This window comes from Lithobates pipiens, unplaced genomic scaffold (genome assembly GCF_037356315.1).
Source record: "Lithobates pipiens isolate NorthernLeopardFrog02 unplaced genomic scaffold, aLitPip1_a1.2 Scaffold_22, whole genome shotgun sequence".
NCBI lineage: Eukaryota > Metazoa > Chordata > Amphibia > Anura > Ranidae > Lithobates > Lithobates pipiens.
In genome coordinates, this window is record NW_027507784.1 from 257312498 (window position 1) to 257332428 (window position 19931).

General features: G+C 40.9%; 1 protein-coding gene across 3 annotated transcripts in view; it reads right to left on the bottom strand.

Moving 5' to 3' along the window:
- Positions 1–1433: 1433 nt before the first annotated feature.
- Positions 1434–19931, bottom strand: part of SNN (stannin) — a 44181-nt gene continuing 25683 nt past the window's right edge. The window contains exons 2-4 of one of the 3 annotated variants that reach the window (XM_077448981.1): positions 17493–17582; positions 17404–17432; positions 1434–9808 (exon numbers count right to left, since the gene is read on the bottom strand). In XM_077448981.1, coding sequence (XP_077305107.1) covers positions 9474–9737 — 264 coding nt within the window. In that variant the 5' untranslated portion in view covers positions 9738–9808; positions 17404–17432; positions 17493–17582 and the 3' untranslated portion in view covers positions 1434–9473. The remainder of the gene's footprint in view (positions 9809–17403; positions 17433–17492; positions 17583–19931) is intronic. The other 2 variants (XM_077448980.1, XM_077448979.1) reach the window with 2 other exon arrangements.

The following is a 19931-nucleotide window of genomic DNA, read 5'->3' on the forward strand; positions in this document are numbered from 1 at the left end:
GTCATGTTGAAAGACCCAGCCACGCTTCTATGCCCTTGCTGATGAGAGGAGGTTTGCACTCAAAATCTCATGATACATGGCCCCATTCATTCTTTCATGTACGCGGATCAGTCGTCGTGTTCCCTTTGCAGAGAAACAGCCCCAAAGCATGATGTTGCCACCCCCATGCTTCACAGTAGGTATGGTGTTCTTTGGTTGCAACCTGGCATTCTCTCTCCTCCAAACACGACGAGTTGTGTTTCTACCAAACATTTCTACTTTGGTTTCATTTGACCATATGACATTCTCCCAATCCTCTTCTGGATCATGCTAAATGCTCTCTAGCAAACCTCAGAAGGGCACAGACATGTACTGGCTTAAGCAGGGGCACACGTCTGGCACTGCAGGATCTGAGTCCCTGGCAGCGTAGTGTGTTACTGATGGTAGCATATGTTACGTTGGTCCGAGCTCTCTGCAGGTCATTCACTAGGTCCCCCATGTGGTTCTGGGATTTTTGCTCATCGTTCTTGTGATCATTTTGACCCCACAGGGTGAGATCTTGTGTGGAGCCCCAGATCAAGGGAGATTATCAGTGGTCTTGCATGTCTTCCATTTTCTAATTATTGCTCCCACAGTTGATTTCTTCACACCAAGCTGCTTTCCTGATGCAGATTCAGTCTTCCCAGCCTGGTGCAGGTCTACAATTTTGTTTCTGGTGTCCTTCGATAGCTCTTTGGTCTTCACCATAGTGGAGTTTGGAGTGTGACTGTTTGAGGTTGTGGACAGGTGTCTTTTATACTGATAAGTTCAAACAGGTGCCATTAATAGAGGTAATGAGTGGAGGACAGAGGAGCCTCTTAAAGAAGAAGATGCAGGTCTGTGAGAGCAGAAATCTTGCTTGTTTGTAGGTGACCAAATACTTATTTTCCACCATAATTTGCAAATAAATTCTTTCCACAATCAGACAAAAAAAAATCAGACAATGTAATTGTCTGAATTTGTTTCCACATTTTAACTCTCATAGTTAAGGTATACCTATGACAATTACAGGCGCCTCTCATCTTTTTAAGTGGGAGAACTTGCAAAATTGGTGGTTGACTAAATACTTTTTTGCCCCACTGTAGGTGTGTCTTAATAAATAGGATGTATACTTGGTTGTGTCCACAAAATTTGCATGGAAAAAACATGAAAAAAACCCAAGAATGTGACCACTTTTTATAAAAACTGTATCTAAGGACAATGGAAATTTTTTTACAAAACAATCATAAAAAGGAATAATTTGTTTACTATTAATATATATTTTCAATAATCTGATTTGCATAAAAATGTAATGTGGCAGGTATCTCTTAATAGTAAAAAATGAATATGTAATTTCATTGGCCTACAGTATTGTAGCAAGACAAAACATGACATACCTCTTGTGATTAGAGAAGATAACACATGAATGAACAAAGTTTGTTATTGTATGTCTTTATTATTATGGCTTCCTTAAAAAAAAATCTCTATGGCACAATTCTAATCAGATTTCATTTTATTTGATATGACTACTGAGCTCTTAATGGTTATGTGTCACATGGCAATGAACACAGATTTCATACAGTCAAGTACAAAAATGTCTAGCTTTCAAAATCCTGTTAAAATTCACTTGAAAATAAAACTTTGATTCTACTTATGTCTTGTGGTGTCTTTCTGCATGTGTGACATTTTGCTGACAAAGCATTAGCTTTCATCCACATATTCTGTATACCATCATGACACAACTCCAACTGTGAACAAGTTCCTCCTTTTATTAAGCCCCTTCAGCGGGTCCCCTGTAAGAAACACCAGGACATATTGGTGCAAGTGAAAGAACCATGTTTTTGGTTGCAGGGACACTGAAACATGGCTAGGAAGGAGGGGTAGTAATACGCTATATAAAATCAATGGGATCAGGCAGTGTTCTTTTGATAAGTGCTTTTCATAAAAAATGTTTTAGTTGCTCTTCAAAATAACCAGCAAGAGAAATTCTCCCTCTGGAATCCAAGCAACTGTTAACTCCACTTAAGCCTGTTCTAATCTTGGCTGGTTCAGCAGGGACTGGCTGAGATTTTAACCATCTATGGGCATGCTTATTGTCCCCAAGTTGATCGACCAATTAACTTGGGTACAACAGGCCTGTTGAATTTTGCATGTGGCTATTGCCAGGGGGTAATTACTGTGAGGAACACAATGATTCTGTGGGAGGGTTTCCCCCATCAACACAATTTTCTTCCCTCCAACCTATGGTTGGAGGAAAGAAATTTGCTCAATCATGGCTGGCATTAGGCTGACATCACAGCAGAATCAACCCATAGAGGCTACCACTTACCTCTATGGATGCTTTCCCTTGTTGGCCACGGCACACTAACCTATTTCACTAGCAATGGAGCAATATTGCTCCTGTGTGGCTAGCGAGGGAGCAACCCAAAACAGGTAAGCAATTTGTTAGCGATCCAGTCAACAGCGATGGGATTGCTCTTGTGGTGGAGCCATAGAGCTATTCAAAAAGTTAATCATTTTGGATACAGTTGGAAATAAACACAATTTTTTGTAAATTCTGTAGCAGTATCAGGCTGTTCCTGATTATATCCAGCATGCTTGGATCACATGTATACTTACTCAACAGTGGTCCAACATACCAAAAATGTTAGTCACTTTGACTGCTACTTGGCTTACTATTACAGGTGAGAGTAGGCACAGCTATATGCACTAAAGCATTTGGTGATCCACACCTGTACTATATTATGGACTGGAAGAAAGCACTTCACAACAGTCATTTTTTTGTAATGGCTTATGATCTAATTTGCAAGAAAAACTGTGCGCTTATTTATAATTAGCACGTTGGAAATTTTTATTGGATATTTTATTATAATAGAAGACCTGGGTGCACACACGGGTTACTGATGGAGCTCTTATGCTGTAGACAAAACTATACTTTTGTCACTACTCCCTGTCCAATTATACTGTTGACCCTAAAAGCTTCACCTTGAAAGGCAGGTTTTCAGGGGTGGTATGATTTAATAGGTATGATGTTAATAAGCCACCGTTGTCAACATCTAACCAAGAAAAAGAAACTGCAAGCCCAGGGACCTCCAAAATGACTAACCCCCATATGCAGTGTGCTTGATCGTATAGGAGAGACCAGGAAGACCAGTCTGTTAGAGGGAGAAGTCCCCCTCTTTCTTTGTGGGAAGGATATAGAAATGTATACTTTTAGTAAATCATCTCCTTAGAATTTAAAATTTCACTTTGGCAAATGTATTTTCCAGAACTTTTCCACATTCTTCTCTCGGTTAATTTACAGTAACAGTTGTAAAATGTGCAGGGCAGTCTCTCTGCAGCACATTTAGCATTCTAAAGTCATTAGGGCTCATTTACACCAGGTGCAGAGGGCTGCAGCCTTGCGCCTCAAGGCAAAATGTCTTGTTTCCTTTCAGGTCAGTTTACACCATCACATTGTGGTAGTGTGCGCTAAGAAGGAAAGTACGTCCTGCAGTATTTTATTTCAGAAAGGTGTGATGCAATCTACCACGCTGTAGCCAACAGAATTTAAGGCTGAACTCTGGGAAACAGAAACTGTAAGGGGTTGAATCCTCGTTTAGTCTAGGGCAGCATTTCTCAATTCCAGCCCCCAAGTACCCCCAACAGGTCATGTTTTCAGACCTCCCATTATTTTGCACAGGTGATTTGATCAGTTTCACGGCCTTATTAATTACCACAGTCATTTTCATCTGCGTAAAATCCTGAAAACATGACCTGTTGGGGTTACTTGAAGACTGGAGTTGGGAACCCTTGGTCTAGGGAACAGTAACAGCACTTTTACTTACATGATTCTCACTCCCCCTGTAAATAATGCTTCTATCCACTGGCAGTAGATTCTCTTTCTGTCCTCACATCCAATTTAGGGCTCCGGTTCCTACATTAGTCTTGATGTTAGAGGACCTTAGATTGCTGGAGTGCAGGGAAGCAGCAAATTTTTAGCTTTCCTCAAAGTTCAGCTTTCACACTGAAGTAAACAGCATGATGTGCTAAGACCGGCACATCAGAACCACAGTCATCCTACTACCCCCCCAGCTGCATTATAACACAGTTAATTTTTGTGTGAATAGGCCCTTAAACCTGTCATGTTAAGAAACCGAAGATACTGTTACCAACATCCATCTGATATGCTCTCTGGGCTCTGATTTCTTGACACTTTCTCAATCAGAGACCCAGAACAAATGTGAAGTAAACTCTTTATTCCATACTTGCTGAATGAGAAGGTTTTGAAAACAGAGACTGCAACTTACTGGTGTCAGCAGTAATAAAAAAAAAAAAAAAATGAATGATACAATTGGTAACATACAGGAACACTTTTAGGCTATATTCACAAATAATATGGTGTTAACAGCCCATATTTGTTATATGAAAAAAGCAATTCACAAATCTGACCATTCTCAGATGGTGGGGAAATTAACTTTGGCAGTTAGCTGGTTAAATTCCAAGAAACAATCACTGTTTATATACATGCTCATTCAGCAGGTTTCTGGTAAAGACACAGCCCTAATCAATTTAATTTAGTGCTTCTGCAGTCAGTTCTATTCCTTTCATAAATAAGCTAACATAACTAAGCCTATTCAATTAACATTTGCATGACTATTGAAAACCAGAAACTCAGGCTCAAAGGCTATGTTCACCTTTTTTTTTCTTCTAAATCCCAGCTACCTTATATACCAATTAATGTACTTATTTTGCAAAAATAAAACCGCTTTCCAATAATTCTACACCAGTTTACCCAACTCTCTTCATAGCTGTTTAAACACACTGCTCCATCACTTCTGCCTTACTTCCTGGTCAGATTTTAGGTCATGACACAGGAAGAAGTTGGCAAGTTGATCTCATTTGCACACACCCTGCATCATCTACCCTCAGCTAGTCAACTCCTTCTGGTGTCATGACCTAAAGTCTGACCAGGAAGTAAGGCAGAAGTAATCACGCAGTGTGTTTAAAAAGCTATGAAGAGAGTGAGGTAAGTCTGCGTAGAATTAATGGAAAACTGTTTTATTTTTGCAAAACAAGTACATTAATGCTATATTGGTACATGGGGGAGCTGAGATTTAGCAAAAAAAAAAGTGATCTTCGCCTTTAATGTACACGCAACCTCTCCTGAACGATTTAACTTGACAGATAGTAACCGACGTTTAAAACTGTCAATTTTGCTGCGTTTGCAATTAGAAGCATTTTTTTTTCAAATAGTCAAAAATTAAATACGCCTGTAAACAAAACCCAGCTAAACACGAGTTACCGTGTTTACAAGCTGTTACAGGTGTTTCAAATGCCTCTGAACATCAGTCCTGAACGCATTTTTTTTGCTTTCCAAAAAATGCTTTTAAACAACTGCCTAGAAACGACCCTGTGTACATGTACTGCTCCTAAATGTCCGTTTACCAGCAGCAATGTGCATGATTGTCAGTCACTGATCGAGTCAACTATTGCAAGAGCTTATGACAACTGTATCAATAAACTCTAACCAAAGCCTATTATAGAAGGATTCTGGAGATAATAGCATTTACTGCAGAGATATAATATAATCTGAACAGAAAGAAATTCAGAAAACACTTCCCTTTATTATGACTGTCAAAATGAATCCAAATAAGCAGCTACATTATTGTTTACATTGTGGATGGATTGAAACCAGCTATATTTAACATACGAAAGAGATTAAAGTAGCCATTTCTAGACTGATAACTCCATTAAAAAATAATCTATGTTTGGGGTATGAATTTATTCGCCAGGGTAAAGATCCTGCACTGTCTTGCTCCTGTCTGTAAGAATTTGGTGTGGTCTTCAATGGAGATCCCTCAGACCCCACCACAGGCAGAATCACACCACTGGAGGAACAAATGCTGAAGCTTACAGTAGAATTCCATGTTTACTATGACTTTAGATGGTTCGATTGGCCCAAATGTCTAATTTACCTTACTGACTGATGCAACCATTGTGTGTGTGTGTGGTGTACTCTACTGGAGTAGCATCAGCTACATATAGTGTGCATCACTGTGTTCCTCAGCAGTACAGACGACTTACCATCTGACGTTGGAGCTAAATTAAGTCAGCTTGGACCAAAGTATTTAAAGCCAGAGTAAACATGGAATTCTGCTTTTAATAGCTTGGGTGAAAAAGTGTTCATATGCTGCCACATTATCATTCACAATTTAAATTAAAATTTCATGGCATTTGATTCACAGCTAAGGCTACACCAGCTAGGCCTGCTTAGTACCAGTATCTCTATAAAGGGGTGAAAACCGTGGGGGTGATTTACTAAAGGCAAATAGAAAATTAGTAAATGAGGGGAAGCTCTGCTGACGTCCATCATCCAATCAGATGCAAGCTGCTTTTTTTTCCACTTGCATTTGATTGGGTATACTTTGCAAAGTGAAGCTTCACCTCATATAGCTTATTCAGTCTATTTGCCTCTAGTAATTTGACCCCACCGACCCCAGGTTTCATTTACCTAGCAGAGCAGTTAAATGGCATAATACAAGAAAAGCTGTTAGGCTAGATCAGAGTAGTAAGCATTCTTGGCACTCCAGATGTTGTGGAACTTCAAGTCCCAAGAGGCATTGCAAAACTGGCAGCCGCTGTCAACCAGAGGCACAATGAGATTTGTAATTTCACCATATCTGGAGTTCCGAGGATGCCTACCACTCTCTCCATCACTTGTCTAATCTACCAATGGAGGCAGGAGAAATGTGGCACATAAATGGTGCTATATTTCTATAAAGCTAACTTTTGAAGATCTAGCATCAAGACTGTGCTACTAATAACTTGTCTCTGTGTTTTTATACTGTGTACTAAATCTCTGACCTGTGTGTATGTAAGGAAACCTGTACTAGGAAACAATATACAGGCTGCCATTACTGTGCTCCTCCTAAAATGCTAGTTATCTGGCTGTCATGCTGATTTAATAGCCTCAATATTTTCAGTGTCATTGACTCAGGAATAGCATGCAGATGTGGAATGTCAGAGTGAAAGTAGAATAGACTTATGGGGACATGCAAACAATTCTTTCCTGTTTAAAATACATTTGGCTCAAACCTTTCCCATTACTCTTTCAAATTCCCTTGATTTCTTATTTTAGGCAGACACAAGACACCCTGTAATATAATCAAGCCTAGTATTACTAAAACATACTTTTAAAAGCATTATCTTAAGTGAAAGCTCTGGAATTAAAGGTGATCACACCTTAAATGAGAGACAGTAAGTGGTTCACCTATCCATTTCTTGTGGCAGATACCCTCTACTTGTTCATTCATAAAACCACTTTATATGTGTAAAATAAATAACGTACCCAGGAGCATGCTATTCATTGCCACATGTTCCTGGTAACTATTAGGGCCCTATAACATAGACAGACAATCGGATTAGCTCTACTGGGCAGTTTTTCAGGGGAACCAGATAGGAAGGTCCATGGAGCCCTATGGGCTGGTGAATGCAAATGGACGTTGCATAATGCAAGTGTTCAATTACACCGGCCTAAAAGGGGACTGTGCCCTTTTATATTTTTGTAAACCTGATGTAAATGGACTGCAGAGTCCATTTACACCCAGCTGCCCATAGAGCCTACAGGGGTCTGCCCGTGTCTACTGAACAAGCACAGATGTGACGTCCATCCCGTTCAGCTTTGATCAGCAGGGGATCTGTTCACAAATCCCCTAACAAAAGTGGACTTTGTGTGAAAGGAGCTTTATTCTTTTACTGCTCAAAAAAAGTCTGAATGCTAAATAAACAAAGATACTGTAGCTGCAACTATTGACATGTTCACTATGAATTATACATTGAACAAATTCACAGTGGCTTGCAGTACTGGGGCCCTTGGTAGGTATCTCAGCCAGAACATTATCTGCATGGAGTTTGCAGGTTCCCTGTGCTTGTGTGGAGTTTCCTCCAGTGGTTGGATTTCCACCTACACTCCAAAAAAACATGCTGGTAGGTTGATTGATGTCTAAATTGGTCCTAGTATATATGCGAGATAAGGCCCTCCTCCTTGTTTATGCTTCGATGGCAGGGACTGAAGTTAATGTAATGTACAGTATATCCTGCGTAAATTGGCTGGACTTTAATGCCTATGATAAATAAAATGGCAGTATTGATAAATAATAATAGAAAGCTTCTGTTGGCCACCACGAGAGAGCTGTTTGGAGATGACAGACCAGCTCAGCAATGGGCTAAATAAGCAATGGGTCAACGATGCACAACCCAATGCAGAATACTGCAGAGCCAGGAAAGTTCAGGCCATGCTGCTGGAAACTGGACATAGAGTAAATGTATCCTGCTCATACTACCAACATTTCAAGTGCCGCAAACACAAGAGTAAATGTATCATTCATAGTGAAAGTGCCTACATACAGAACAGTGCACATACCTCATGGCTAAAACAATGGCAGTTATGCAGTTCACCCATTCAATTTTCATAAGCATGCACTCTGGCAGTACTCTAGTTCCCAGTGACATCACAGGGACATGGCTCAATTGCATGATAAATTTCCTGTTTTCATCTCAGACAACAAAATGCCACATGTACAGTGGTTAGGCAATAGTCGCATAAAAAACAAGTGTAGTTAATACATTTTAATAGCCTATCAATGTGGTCATCTGGCATAAAAAAAAGCCAAAATCAATCCAACAATAGACTAGTGCTTTCTTTAAAACGATGATGGTTGTGGTGGAGGCAGGGGGACTAACTAATGCAGAGCATTACCCAGCATCACCCTACCAATATTAAACAGTAATAAAAACATTCCATATTACTGCATTACTCATACATACACAATAACTTCTTAAGAATCAAAAAAACATACAAATGTACATATTGTAGTGAAAATCTAAAATGTTTGTTTTAGCATTACAAAATAAATCTGCATAACTGCTCCTCTGCCACCTCCTTGCTGAGAGCCTCCTGGTACACTTTAAGATATAAGGCAAGGAACCAATCACCGGCTCCGCAGGTCAAGCCACCAGAGCTGGCAGTGTCACCACAGTTACCAAGCTTAAAGCTACTTCAATAAACTCATGCATCATGTTGCTCTTCTTTCCATGTCTAAAGGAAAAAGGAAATGAAAATGTAGTAGGTATGTAAAGCAAACTCTCCATTTGGGTGTTAGTCACTGCTACTGGAAAGAGATCCCGCTGAAGATCCAATCCTTAAAACAGTTTGCTTTAGGAAATCAAGATAAATTATAAAGGATAAAAATGCTATTTACACTGGTCACAGGACGGGAGTTCACATTCCAGGGAAGACGTCTACTGAAGCAGGATGAAGCACATTCAAGTAACACATGGTATGAAAACAGAGGGCTGAAAGAAAGAGTACTGCATGAATGCAGTATGGTCAGCTGTAGACTGGCTGCTGGGGAGGGAATACACCTCCCGGCCAGGACAGGGGTCTAGTTTCACAGTAGTAGTTCTGCTTTCTTGGGTCATCAAACATAGAGAACTCAGCTATGAGACTCAGTGCCATTGGGGGTTAGCTTGGTTTTCTTCTCCACCCGAGGTCCTTTGGCGGAATACTGAACCAAGAGAAAGGGCTCTTTGGTCTCTCCTTCCCCAACAATACTCTCCTCATCCTCTGACTGGCTGAACTTCTGCAGGCGAAGATAACACCAGCAACCCAGGATTAAGGCACCAAGGGCTGCAATGGCAATAAGGATGACGATTACTGTAACAACCCCTGTGGTGGGGTTATGGTCCATAATAGACATGGCTGACACTGAGGATTAATAGCTCAGATACTTGGAATTCAGTCTTGTCCAAGGTCCCAAGAGGTTGGATACTGTACAGAGAGAAAAGAAAAACACATTAAACATGAACTACTCACTGCCATTTACAGAAAGGCATTGGCATAATTCAAAAAGCTTGAACACATGGGAAGGGGGTTGTTAAATTATCAATACTGTTGCACAGTCAGGCAATGCTGATAAATGAATAGTAAGCCATTACAGATGTTGATACAATATAATTATAATTTGCGAAATAAAGGCTTTCAAGATTTAAAAATTGGCTCAAGTGGACAAATAAAGATTCCACAACCATGCAGTATTTATGTTTGTGAACTGAAAATGATAAACCCATGTAAAATAAGTTGAGGCTTAGTGAACTGACACTATTGTATGTTATAGGCAGAGCAAAGCACGGAGATCTGCCTGCCAGAGTCCCATGAAATCTTGGCAAGCTGACAATTGGTCTCTGCTTTCTTAGTGACTTAAAGTGGAAGTTCACCTTTTCCGAAAAAATAAAAAAGGTGAATACCTTATAACCTCCCCATGCCCCCACTGTACGTAGTTTGGTGATGAGCTATCAGTGCCCACGCTTCTGGTGTAGCAGTGTTGAAATCTGGAGGTTTCAAATCCCTGAACCACTACACCGACTGTGTGGGCAGTGACAGCTGATGAGGGCAAGTACATGGGTGACTGGAGGGTGCTGTTTCAGAAAAGGTGAACTAATCCTTTACCCCTGTAAGAAATCAGCTATTATATAGTTTTATTAAAACCCAGAAAAATGCACACAGGATAGTAACCGACAACATCCAATCTGTTGATTATAACCTTCTGCATTGTTTTATTTCATCATTTTCCTCCTACTGCCTTAGAACATGATGAAATATAGCACATAAAACATAGCGAGGGAGCAGCAACACACTGCTCTGCTCTTTTTTCTCCAACATTGTTTTTGAGGTAAAACACATCTCAGGTGCTATACAGCAATTAAAATAAAACTTCCCGACTATATTATTATTATGCCTTGCTGTATGTGCCCGTGGCCCGTTACCACATGTAGCGTGCTTATTCCTGACCTTGCTATGTTTTGTAATTGCATTGCTGCTACTACGCTTCTGTACTGTTTATCTTCCTATGCTGTTAATGAAAATAAAGAAAACGTTATTTAAAAAAAAAAAAAAAAAAAAATTCCCTGGGAAATTAAAGTACAATTTCAGTGCTCAGACCATACGCCGCACACTGCTTCAAATTGGTCTGCATTGCTGTTGTCCCAGAAGGAAGCCTCTTCTAAAGATGATGCACAAGAAAGCCCGCAAACAGTTTGCTGAAGACAAGAAGACTCAGGACATGGATTACTGGAACCATGTCCTGTGGTCTGATGAGACCAAGATAAACTTATTTGGTTCAGATGGTGTCAAGCGTGTGTGGCGGCAACCAGGTGGGGAGTACAAAGACAAATGTGTCTTCCCTACAGCCATGCATGGTGGTGGGGGTGCAATGGTCTGGGGTTGCATGAGTGCTGCCGGAACTGGGGAGCTAAAGTTCATTGAGGGAACCATGAATGCCAACATGTACTGTGACATACTGAAGCAGAGCATGATCCCCTGACTGGGCTGCAGGGCAGTATTTCAACATAACGACAACAAATACACCTCCAAGATGATCACTGCCTTGCTAAGGAAGCTGAGGGTAAAGGTGATTGACTGGCCAAGCATGTCTCCAGACCTAAACCCTATTGAGCATATGTGGGGAATCCTCAAACGGAAGGTGGAGGAACACAAGGTCTCTAACATCCACCAGCTCTGTGATGTCCTCATGGAGGAGTGGAAAAGGACTCCAGTGGTAACCTGTAAACTCCATAACCAAGTTAAGGTTAACCACTCACGGACTGCCCACCGTTTCTATACGTTGCTACTTTGAAGAGGGGTATCGTTGTTATGGCAGCAGCTAGCTACCATAACCCTGGTATCCTCTTCTTCAGCGGGCAGTCTACTTTCAGATAAAAGTGGTCTCTGTGGCAGATTCACCCGCAAGATCACTGCGCTCCAGTGCCCTCCACCGCTCATCAAAGCCGCTGGCAGCGGCGATCGGATCCTGTGTCCTGGGAAGATGGACCCCACCTATCTCCATACCACTGCAGGGTGGAAGCAAGGCCAAAATGTCACTTCGGCCCATAGCTCTTAATGAGACGTTTATTTATTTATTTTTGTAAACGACAAAAATTATGTTTTAACCACCTCCCACCCGGCCACTGCACATAAACGGCTGGGTGGTCCTTTCCTCGTTCTGAGGGATGTTCAGGAACATCCCTCAGAACGAGTGCTTGCAGCGCGGCCCACGAGGCATGCAGCGGCTCGATCCTGTGATCATTATGATCACAGAATCCAACTGAGCAGAGATCGGGATATGGGTGCTGTGATTGGCCCTCCCAATCACGTGATGGCTGTGTCCAATCACAGCCTTCACAATGTAAACAGAGACTGGTGTCTCTGTGACAGTTCTCCCCACCAAGCTCAGTGAGAGCTCAGCTCTCTGTGTGAGGATGATTTTACACAGAGAGCTGTTACAGATCACCCCACTAATAGTACACCAAGCACCACTGATACCCCTGTCCCTATACACTATATTTCAGTGTCCCCATAAAAAATCAGTCTGCCCCCCATCACTGCCAAAACCAAATAAACACTGATTTGGGTTATTTTTACCAAAGAAATGTAGCAGCATAATTTGTGGTCAAAATTTATCGAGAAATTACTTATTTGCTAAATTTTATAACAGAAACTAAGAAAATGCATTTTTTTTGAAAATTTTCGGTCTTTTTATTTGTAGCGTAAAAAATAAAAACCCCAGAGGTGATTAAATACCACCAAAAAAACAGCTCTATTTGTGTGAAAAAAATGTAATTTGGGTACATGTTTACATGACTGTGCAATTCTCATTCAAAGTGTGACAGCGATGAAAGCTGAAAATTGGTCTGGGAAGGAGGGGGAGTGAAAGTGCCCAATATTGAAGTGGTTAAATGCGCCAATCTCGCATGCAGAAGTGAACACGTACATGAGCATATGAAAACGGTGTTCAAACCACACATGTGAGGTATCGCTGCGATCGATAGAGTGAGAGCAATAATTCTAGCCCTAGACCTCCTCAACTCAAAACATGTAACCTATAGAAACATCGCCTATAGCGATTTTTAAGGGTAAAAGTTTGTCGCAATTTTACGAGCGGGCGCAATTTTAAAGCATGACATGTTGGGTATCAATTTACTCGGCATAACACTATCTTTCACAATATAAAAAAAATTGGGATAACGTTACTGTTGTCTTAATTTTTAATTCATAAATGTGTATTTTTTTCCCAAAAAAGTGCGCTTGTAAAACCGCTGCGCAAATACAGTGTGACAGAGAGTATTGCAACGACTGCCATTTTATTCTCTAGGGTGTTAGAATAAAAATAAAAAATTATATATATAATGTTTGGGGGTTCTAAGTCATTTTCTAGCACAACAAAAAAAACTGTTTTTAACTTGTAAACACCAAATCTCGGAAAGCGGCTCGGTCCTTAATTGGTTAAGGCAGTGCTGGAAAATAATAGCGGCCACACAAACATTATAAAAATGTGAGGCATGTACTCACTTTCGTGATATACTGTATATTTCTTGGGCACAAAGCAAGATCTCAATTTATTATGGTATGTAACCTTTGAGCTGCTTAAAGCTCAACTCCAAGATATTAGCAAACCCCTTCTCACCTGCATGATGTGAACACCCTCTATTGGTAGAGGTGTCACTTCCAACTGCCAGGTCCTCTCTCATAGGCAGTATAACTTACAGGTGCAATGAGGGGACCAGTGCCCCAAAAAACAAGCAGGGTAAAATCCCTGGTCATTGGTGAAGGAAATTAGCTTGGCTCAGAGAAAGTTGTGACTGTGATCCATTACACTGCAGGACATGAGGGCTCAACCTGTGGTCCTACAGCTGTTGTGAAAACAGTTCCATCATGCCTCTGCCTTTGGGAGCCATGCTTGTAACCGTAAGCCTTGCAATGCCTCATGTGACTTGTTGCTCCACAATAGCCGGGGGGCCACAGGTCGAGCACCCACGGCCTAGGAAGAGGTGTTTGGAATCAGGACCGAGTAAAGTAATAGATGTACATTGCATGGTTTGTCTGGAGTTGGACTTTAAAAACGTTCAACATGGCCTTATTCGTATTGTTGTGTAATGTATGAAAGAAAGAAATACTCTACTTGGAGGAAATACATTTCCCCTGTATTCAGATTGGTTTCCTTCTATGAACATACAGCTAAAGACTGTCGTCTACACTGGGTCATTAGTATAAAAGTCAACATAATGTAATGCACAACAGTCCCTCCCAAGTCATTTATAGTGACAAAATTCTGTGTAACTGTTTGCTGAATACATTTGTGGTACAAATACATTAAAGCCAGATCAGGGTTACATCATGCAGGGCTTGTTACAGAAAGACTGGCCTTAGTTTTGTCCATTTTCTTCCTTGGCTGTAAACGGAAGTTCTTTGTCTAGGGATCGGTTTTCTTGTCTGTGAATACATTGACCCCTGGGACTCTTGCTTAGTTCTGCCTTACTGAGGCTTCATTTGCTTCTTAAAAGAAAGGAAGAACAGAGAAAAATGCTTTGCTGCATGACGGCTGCATTAACCATCTGTGGCTGAAATGAAAAACATAAAGCTGGAGCCCCAAAATAATTTTCCCTTATGTTTAGGATGACTTCACCAGTAGATCTTACTTTATTGCCAATTCTTTTGCAATTGTACAGTTAGGTTGTATGGGTATATTTGCACAAATATGTAAGGTTTAATTTTCTCACGTTCCATAAATGTGTAATATTGTTGAGACAATTTTCTAGTTCAGATATGCTGAATGTCTACTGATGAAGTAACCAGAAACATAAGGGAAAGTTCTGTTGGGGGCTCCAGCTTTCTGTGTACATTTGAACCACATATGGTCAATGTAGTCTTCATCAAGTCGACCATTTTTTCCTGTTCTCCCTTTCTTTAAACGCAAATAAAATGTCCTCGCTTTGCATCAGCTTATTTAATTTGTGTTGCCAAATGTTACCACAAACACATGATGTGAAGGGGGCACTTAAAGGCCTGAAACACCAGTACCTAGAGCTGCCTGTACATCTGTAGCACGCCGTCCAAATCTCAGGCCACTCTGATTGGGCAAAGCGCCAACACTTCCTGATCGGAAGGGAATGGGAAAGCTTCTATGATAAGATACCTAGTGGCCCATCATTATGATGGGCTAGTTCAATTACCAATAGTAATGTACATGAGACAGGATGTGGTATACAAAGTTCAGCACTACTTTTACTGCTAGATTTTAACCACTTGCCGACTAGCTCACACACATTTATGACGGCAAGTTGGCTCCTTCCCGTGAATTGCCATACCTGTACGTCGGCGCCTTTAAGAACCATAGCAGGCTCCCCCATTGCAGGGTTGGGGACGATGTCCACTGGCCACCCACGATCATGGGCAGGAGAGCCAGAACAAGTATCTGTGTATGTAAACACACAAATTCCCGTTCTGACATGGGAGGAGAGACAAATCTGCTGTTCCTAGTATTTATAAACAGCGATATGTCTCCGCCTCCAGTCAGTCCCCTGCCCCCATAGTTAGAAACACTCATGAGGGAACACATTTAACCCCTTGATCGGCCCCTCCTTCCCTGTCAGTGACATTTATACAGTAATCAGTGGCTATTTTTAGCTCTGATCACTGTAATCGATGGTCCCAAAAAAAGTTTTCAATCTGTCCGCCGCAATGTTGCAGTCCCGCTAAACATCGATGCCATTACTAGTAAAAAATAAAAAATATTTATATTTATAATAAATGCCATAAGTCTAATCCCTATTTTGTAGACGCTATAACTTTTGTGCAAACCAATCAATATACGCTTATTGCGATTTTTTTGCCAAAATATGTAGAATATATAATCAGCCTAAACTGATAAAGAAATTCAGTCTTTTTTTCAAAATTTTCTATATTTTTTTGTTTATATCGCAAAAAATAAAAACCACTGGGGTGATTAAATACCACCAAAAGAAAGCTCTATTTGTGGGAAAAAAAGGACATCAATTTTATTTGAGTACAGCGTCGTACAACCGCACAATTGTCAGTTAAATCAACGCTGTGCCGTATCGCAAAAAATGGTCTGGTCATTAAGGGGGTAAATCATCCAGGGCTGCAGTGGTTAATCTAATTATAATAGATGGGCCTGCCATACAAGCTAAGGTGTAAATGTAATGCTATGTTTAAAGTATCTAAAGCCAAAACTGTTTTTACGTTATGGAGAGAGTGTGGTTAGAAAACATGTCATCTTTTTTTTTTTACTTTGGCACGAGAGAGAAAGATGCCATTATGAAGCAAGAATCTACATAGGAGCCATTATAATTGGCAAATGACGACTTGAAAGATGGAATCACAAAGCAAAATAAAAAGAAAGGAATTATGAATGGAACACATGTTCTATCAATTAACCAGTTACCGACCAGCGCACAATGATGTAGGTCGGCAGAATGGCACGGGCAGGCATATTGGCGTACAGGTACGTCCATTTCTAAATGCCGCCTTGCCATCACGTGCACACCGCCGGCGGCGCGCTCGCGTGCTGCGGGGATACCCGCGATCGTCTCACGGAGAGGCTGAACAGGAAGATGCCGTTGTAAACAGCATCTCCCGTTCTGCCTAGCAACAAGTGACACTGATCTCTGCTCCATGTGATTGGAGCAGAGATCAGTGTTCACTAACAAAAAGCCCAGCCCCCCACAGTTAGTAACACACCCCTAGGAACACTTAACCCCTACACTGCCACCCCCTGGTTAACCCCTTCACTGCCAGTGTCATTTACACAGGAATCAATACATTTGTATAGCACTGATTGCTGTATAAATGACAATGGTCCAAAAAATGTGTCAAAAATGTCCGATGTGTCCGCCATAATGTCACAGTTACAATAAAAATCGCTGATCACCACCATTACTAGTAAAAAAAAAAAAATATTAATAAAAATGCCATAAAACTATCCCCTATTTTGTAAAAGCTATAACTTTTGCGCAAACCAATCAATAATTGCTTATTGCGTTTTTTTTTTACCAAAAATATGTCAAAAAATAAATATCGGCCTAAACTGAGGGGAAAAATGTTTTTTATATATTTTTGGGGGATATTATAACAAAAAGTAAAAAATAATGCGTTTTTTTTTTCAAAATTGTCTCTTTATTTTTGTTTATAGTGCAAAAAATAAAAAACACAGAGGTGATCAAATACCACCAAAAGAAAGCTCTATTTGTGGGAAAAAAAGGACGTCAATTTTGTTTGAGAGCCACGTTGCGCGACCGCGCAATTGTCATTTAAAGCGACACAGTGCCGAATCGCAAAAAGTGGTCTGGTCTTAAGCCAACAAAATGGTCCGGTCTGAAAGTGGTTAAACAGAAAATCTGTAAATCTGTTGTTTAACCCAAAAAGCTATCAGACAGATGGTGGGTGCTGACCAGTTACTAAGTTGGTGTCTCATGAAGGGGGAGACGCCTTGGGCAGAGCCAGTGTTAGGTGTGTGTTGGTGGTTTTTCTTTTCTATATAATATTGGTATTTTAGATCTGTTTATACTCACAGCCCATTGCTTGGAAATAAAGTGGTGTCCTAGAATCAAAAGAAACCCATCTGAGTTCATTTTTCAAAACAAGAATAAAAAAAATCTACCTTTAATTTAGTTTCTCATTCACTGGTCTTTTTGTTCTGGCAGTGTCTTTCCTTTAACATCACTGTTTTTCTTTTTTTTAAGAGCCTACCCTGTATTAAAATAAAAACCATTAATGCTGTTAATTAACTACTGCTAACATCCTTCATATTTTTATCTCCTGCAGCAAGACCATAATTTGAGCAAAATTTAGAAGGTTAAACTTTGCTGTATTTATATAGCATTGAGCTGGAACATCTCTGATAGCTAGGAAGTAGATACCAGAGCAAGGCTGTTATCCCCAACATAGAAACAGAATGATTAGCCTGATTATGACACTGATCTCCTATAGGAATACTTCCAGAAATGTATTAGATGTATGTCGTAACAAGATTTAACATCTCACATGCTCACAATGCCTCCTTTTCTTCCCTACATGTTTTGCTTACTTTAGAAGGAGAACTAAATATAAAGCATGGACAAGATTTCATTAAATGCATATTTTCCTAGAAAAACATAGGCTCACATTGGTAGCGTCTCATTGTGAAAATGCTAGTTGCCAGGCTGTCAAGTTGACCCTCTGGTTTTGGTACTCTGTGGCATTAATCCAAAACAAGTACACAGATAAAGACATCTGGCATTGTTTTGGCGTTGCATCCTTGTGGCTAATCATTGACATAGATGCTGCATAGTTACATAGTATGGTTTAAAAAAAAGACAAGTCCATCCAGCTTAACCAAAAGAAAGGAAAAATATATTATATCAATCCAAGTGTTTTTCGATGCCTGGGGAGCCACAGGTGGCACGTACAGCCTGCCACAAAAGTGAACTACTGTGTACTTGTGGATCTCCCCAGCATATTTTAAGCTTCAAACCATCCATGTGCAAGGGGCTCAATGGTCATGTTGTCAAGGTAGGTATGGAGCACTGTGGATAATAAAAGGTCTTGAAACTTGAATTCAGTAAAAGGACAAAATGTGTGTATGTTGGTAAACGAACCTTCAAATACATAGCCAATGTGTATCAAGGGTTAAAGGATGCACATTTCTCCAGGGCTATAGATGAAGGAATTGGTGGAATTTCAAATCTGTGGTTCTGGATGAAAATTTCAGAATGGCATTGGGCTGACTCATTACCTATGTTTAGTTGCAACCATCACAACATTGTAACTACTTTATACTTATATATATACACACACATATATTCTTCAACCTCTCCCTCTCCTCCGGCACCTTACCTTCTCTGCTCAAACATGCACTGGTTACCCCCCTACTCAAAAAAAACCCTCACTAGACCCCACCTGTTTGAACAACTTAAGACCCATCTCCCTGCTCCCGTTTGCCTCCAAGCTCATCGAACGCCTTGTCCATGACCAAATGAGTCGCTACCTCATGGGCAACAACCTTCTCGACCCCCTACAGTCTGGCTTCCGCCCACAACATTCTACTGAAACTGCCCTACTAAAACTCACCTATGACCTACTAACTGCTAAAACCAATGGGCACTACTCCATACTCATACTTTTAGACCTCTCTGCTGCCTTTGACACAGTTGGCCACCTGCTCCTCCTCAGAAAATTACGCTTCCTTGGCCTCCACGGTTCTGCTTTATCCTGGTTGTCCTCCTACCTATCTCAGCGCACTTTCAGTGTTACTCACAACTCCATCTCCTCCGCTCCCCTTCTCTTTCTGTTGGGGTACCCCAAGGTTCTGTCCTTGGGTCCCTCCTATTCTCGCTCTATACATCTTCCCTGGGCCAGTTGATAACCTCCTATTGTTTCCAATGCCACCGACAACCAGATCTATCTCTCTACTCCTCAATTCACTCCCTCAATCTCCTCACAGATCTCCAACTTACTAAATGACATCAATCAGTATGGATGTCACACCACTTCCTCAAACTCAATCTTTCTAAAACTGAGCTTGTTATATTTCCTCCTTCACGATCCCCCCCCGTGACTTCACCATTAATATAAACAACACAGCCATTGGTCCCTCCACACATGCCAGAGTCCTGGGTGTAATCCTTGACTCTGACCTCTCCTTCAGCCCCCATATCCAATCACTGGCTAAATTCTGCCGCCTTCACCTCCGCAGCATCTCCAGTATTCGACCCTTCCTGGCGAATGACACCACAAAGCAACTCATTTACTCTTTGATTATTTCCCACCTTGACTACTGCAACTCTCTCCTTAATGGCCTACCCTTAAGCAGGCTATCCCCCTTCAGTCTATTATGAATGCTGCTGCTAGACTAATACACCTCACTAATCGTTCCATGACTGCCGTCCCTCTCTGCCAATCCCTTCACTGGCTTCCCCTACCCCACCGAGTAAAATTCAAAATGCTAACCATGACATACAAAGCCATCCTCAACATCGCTCCCATCTACATCACCAACCTCATGTGCAGATATTGCCCAAATCGTCCCCTCCACTCCTCCCAGGATCTCCTGCTTTCTAGC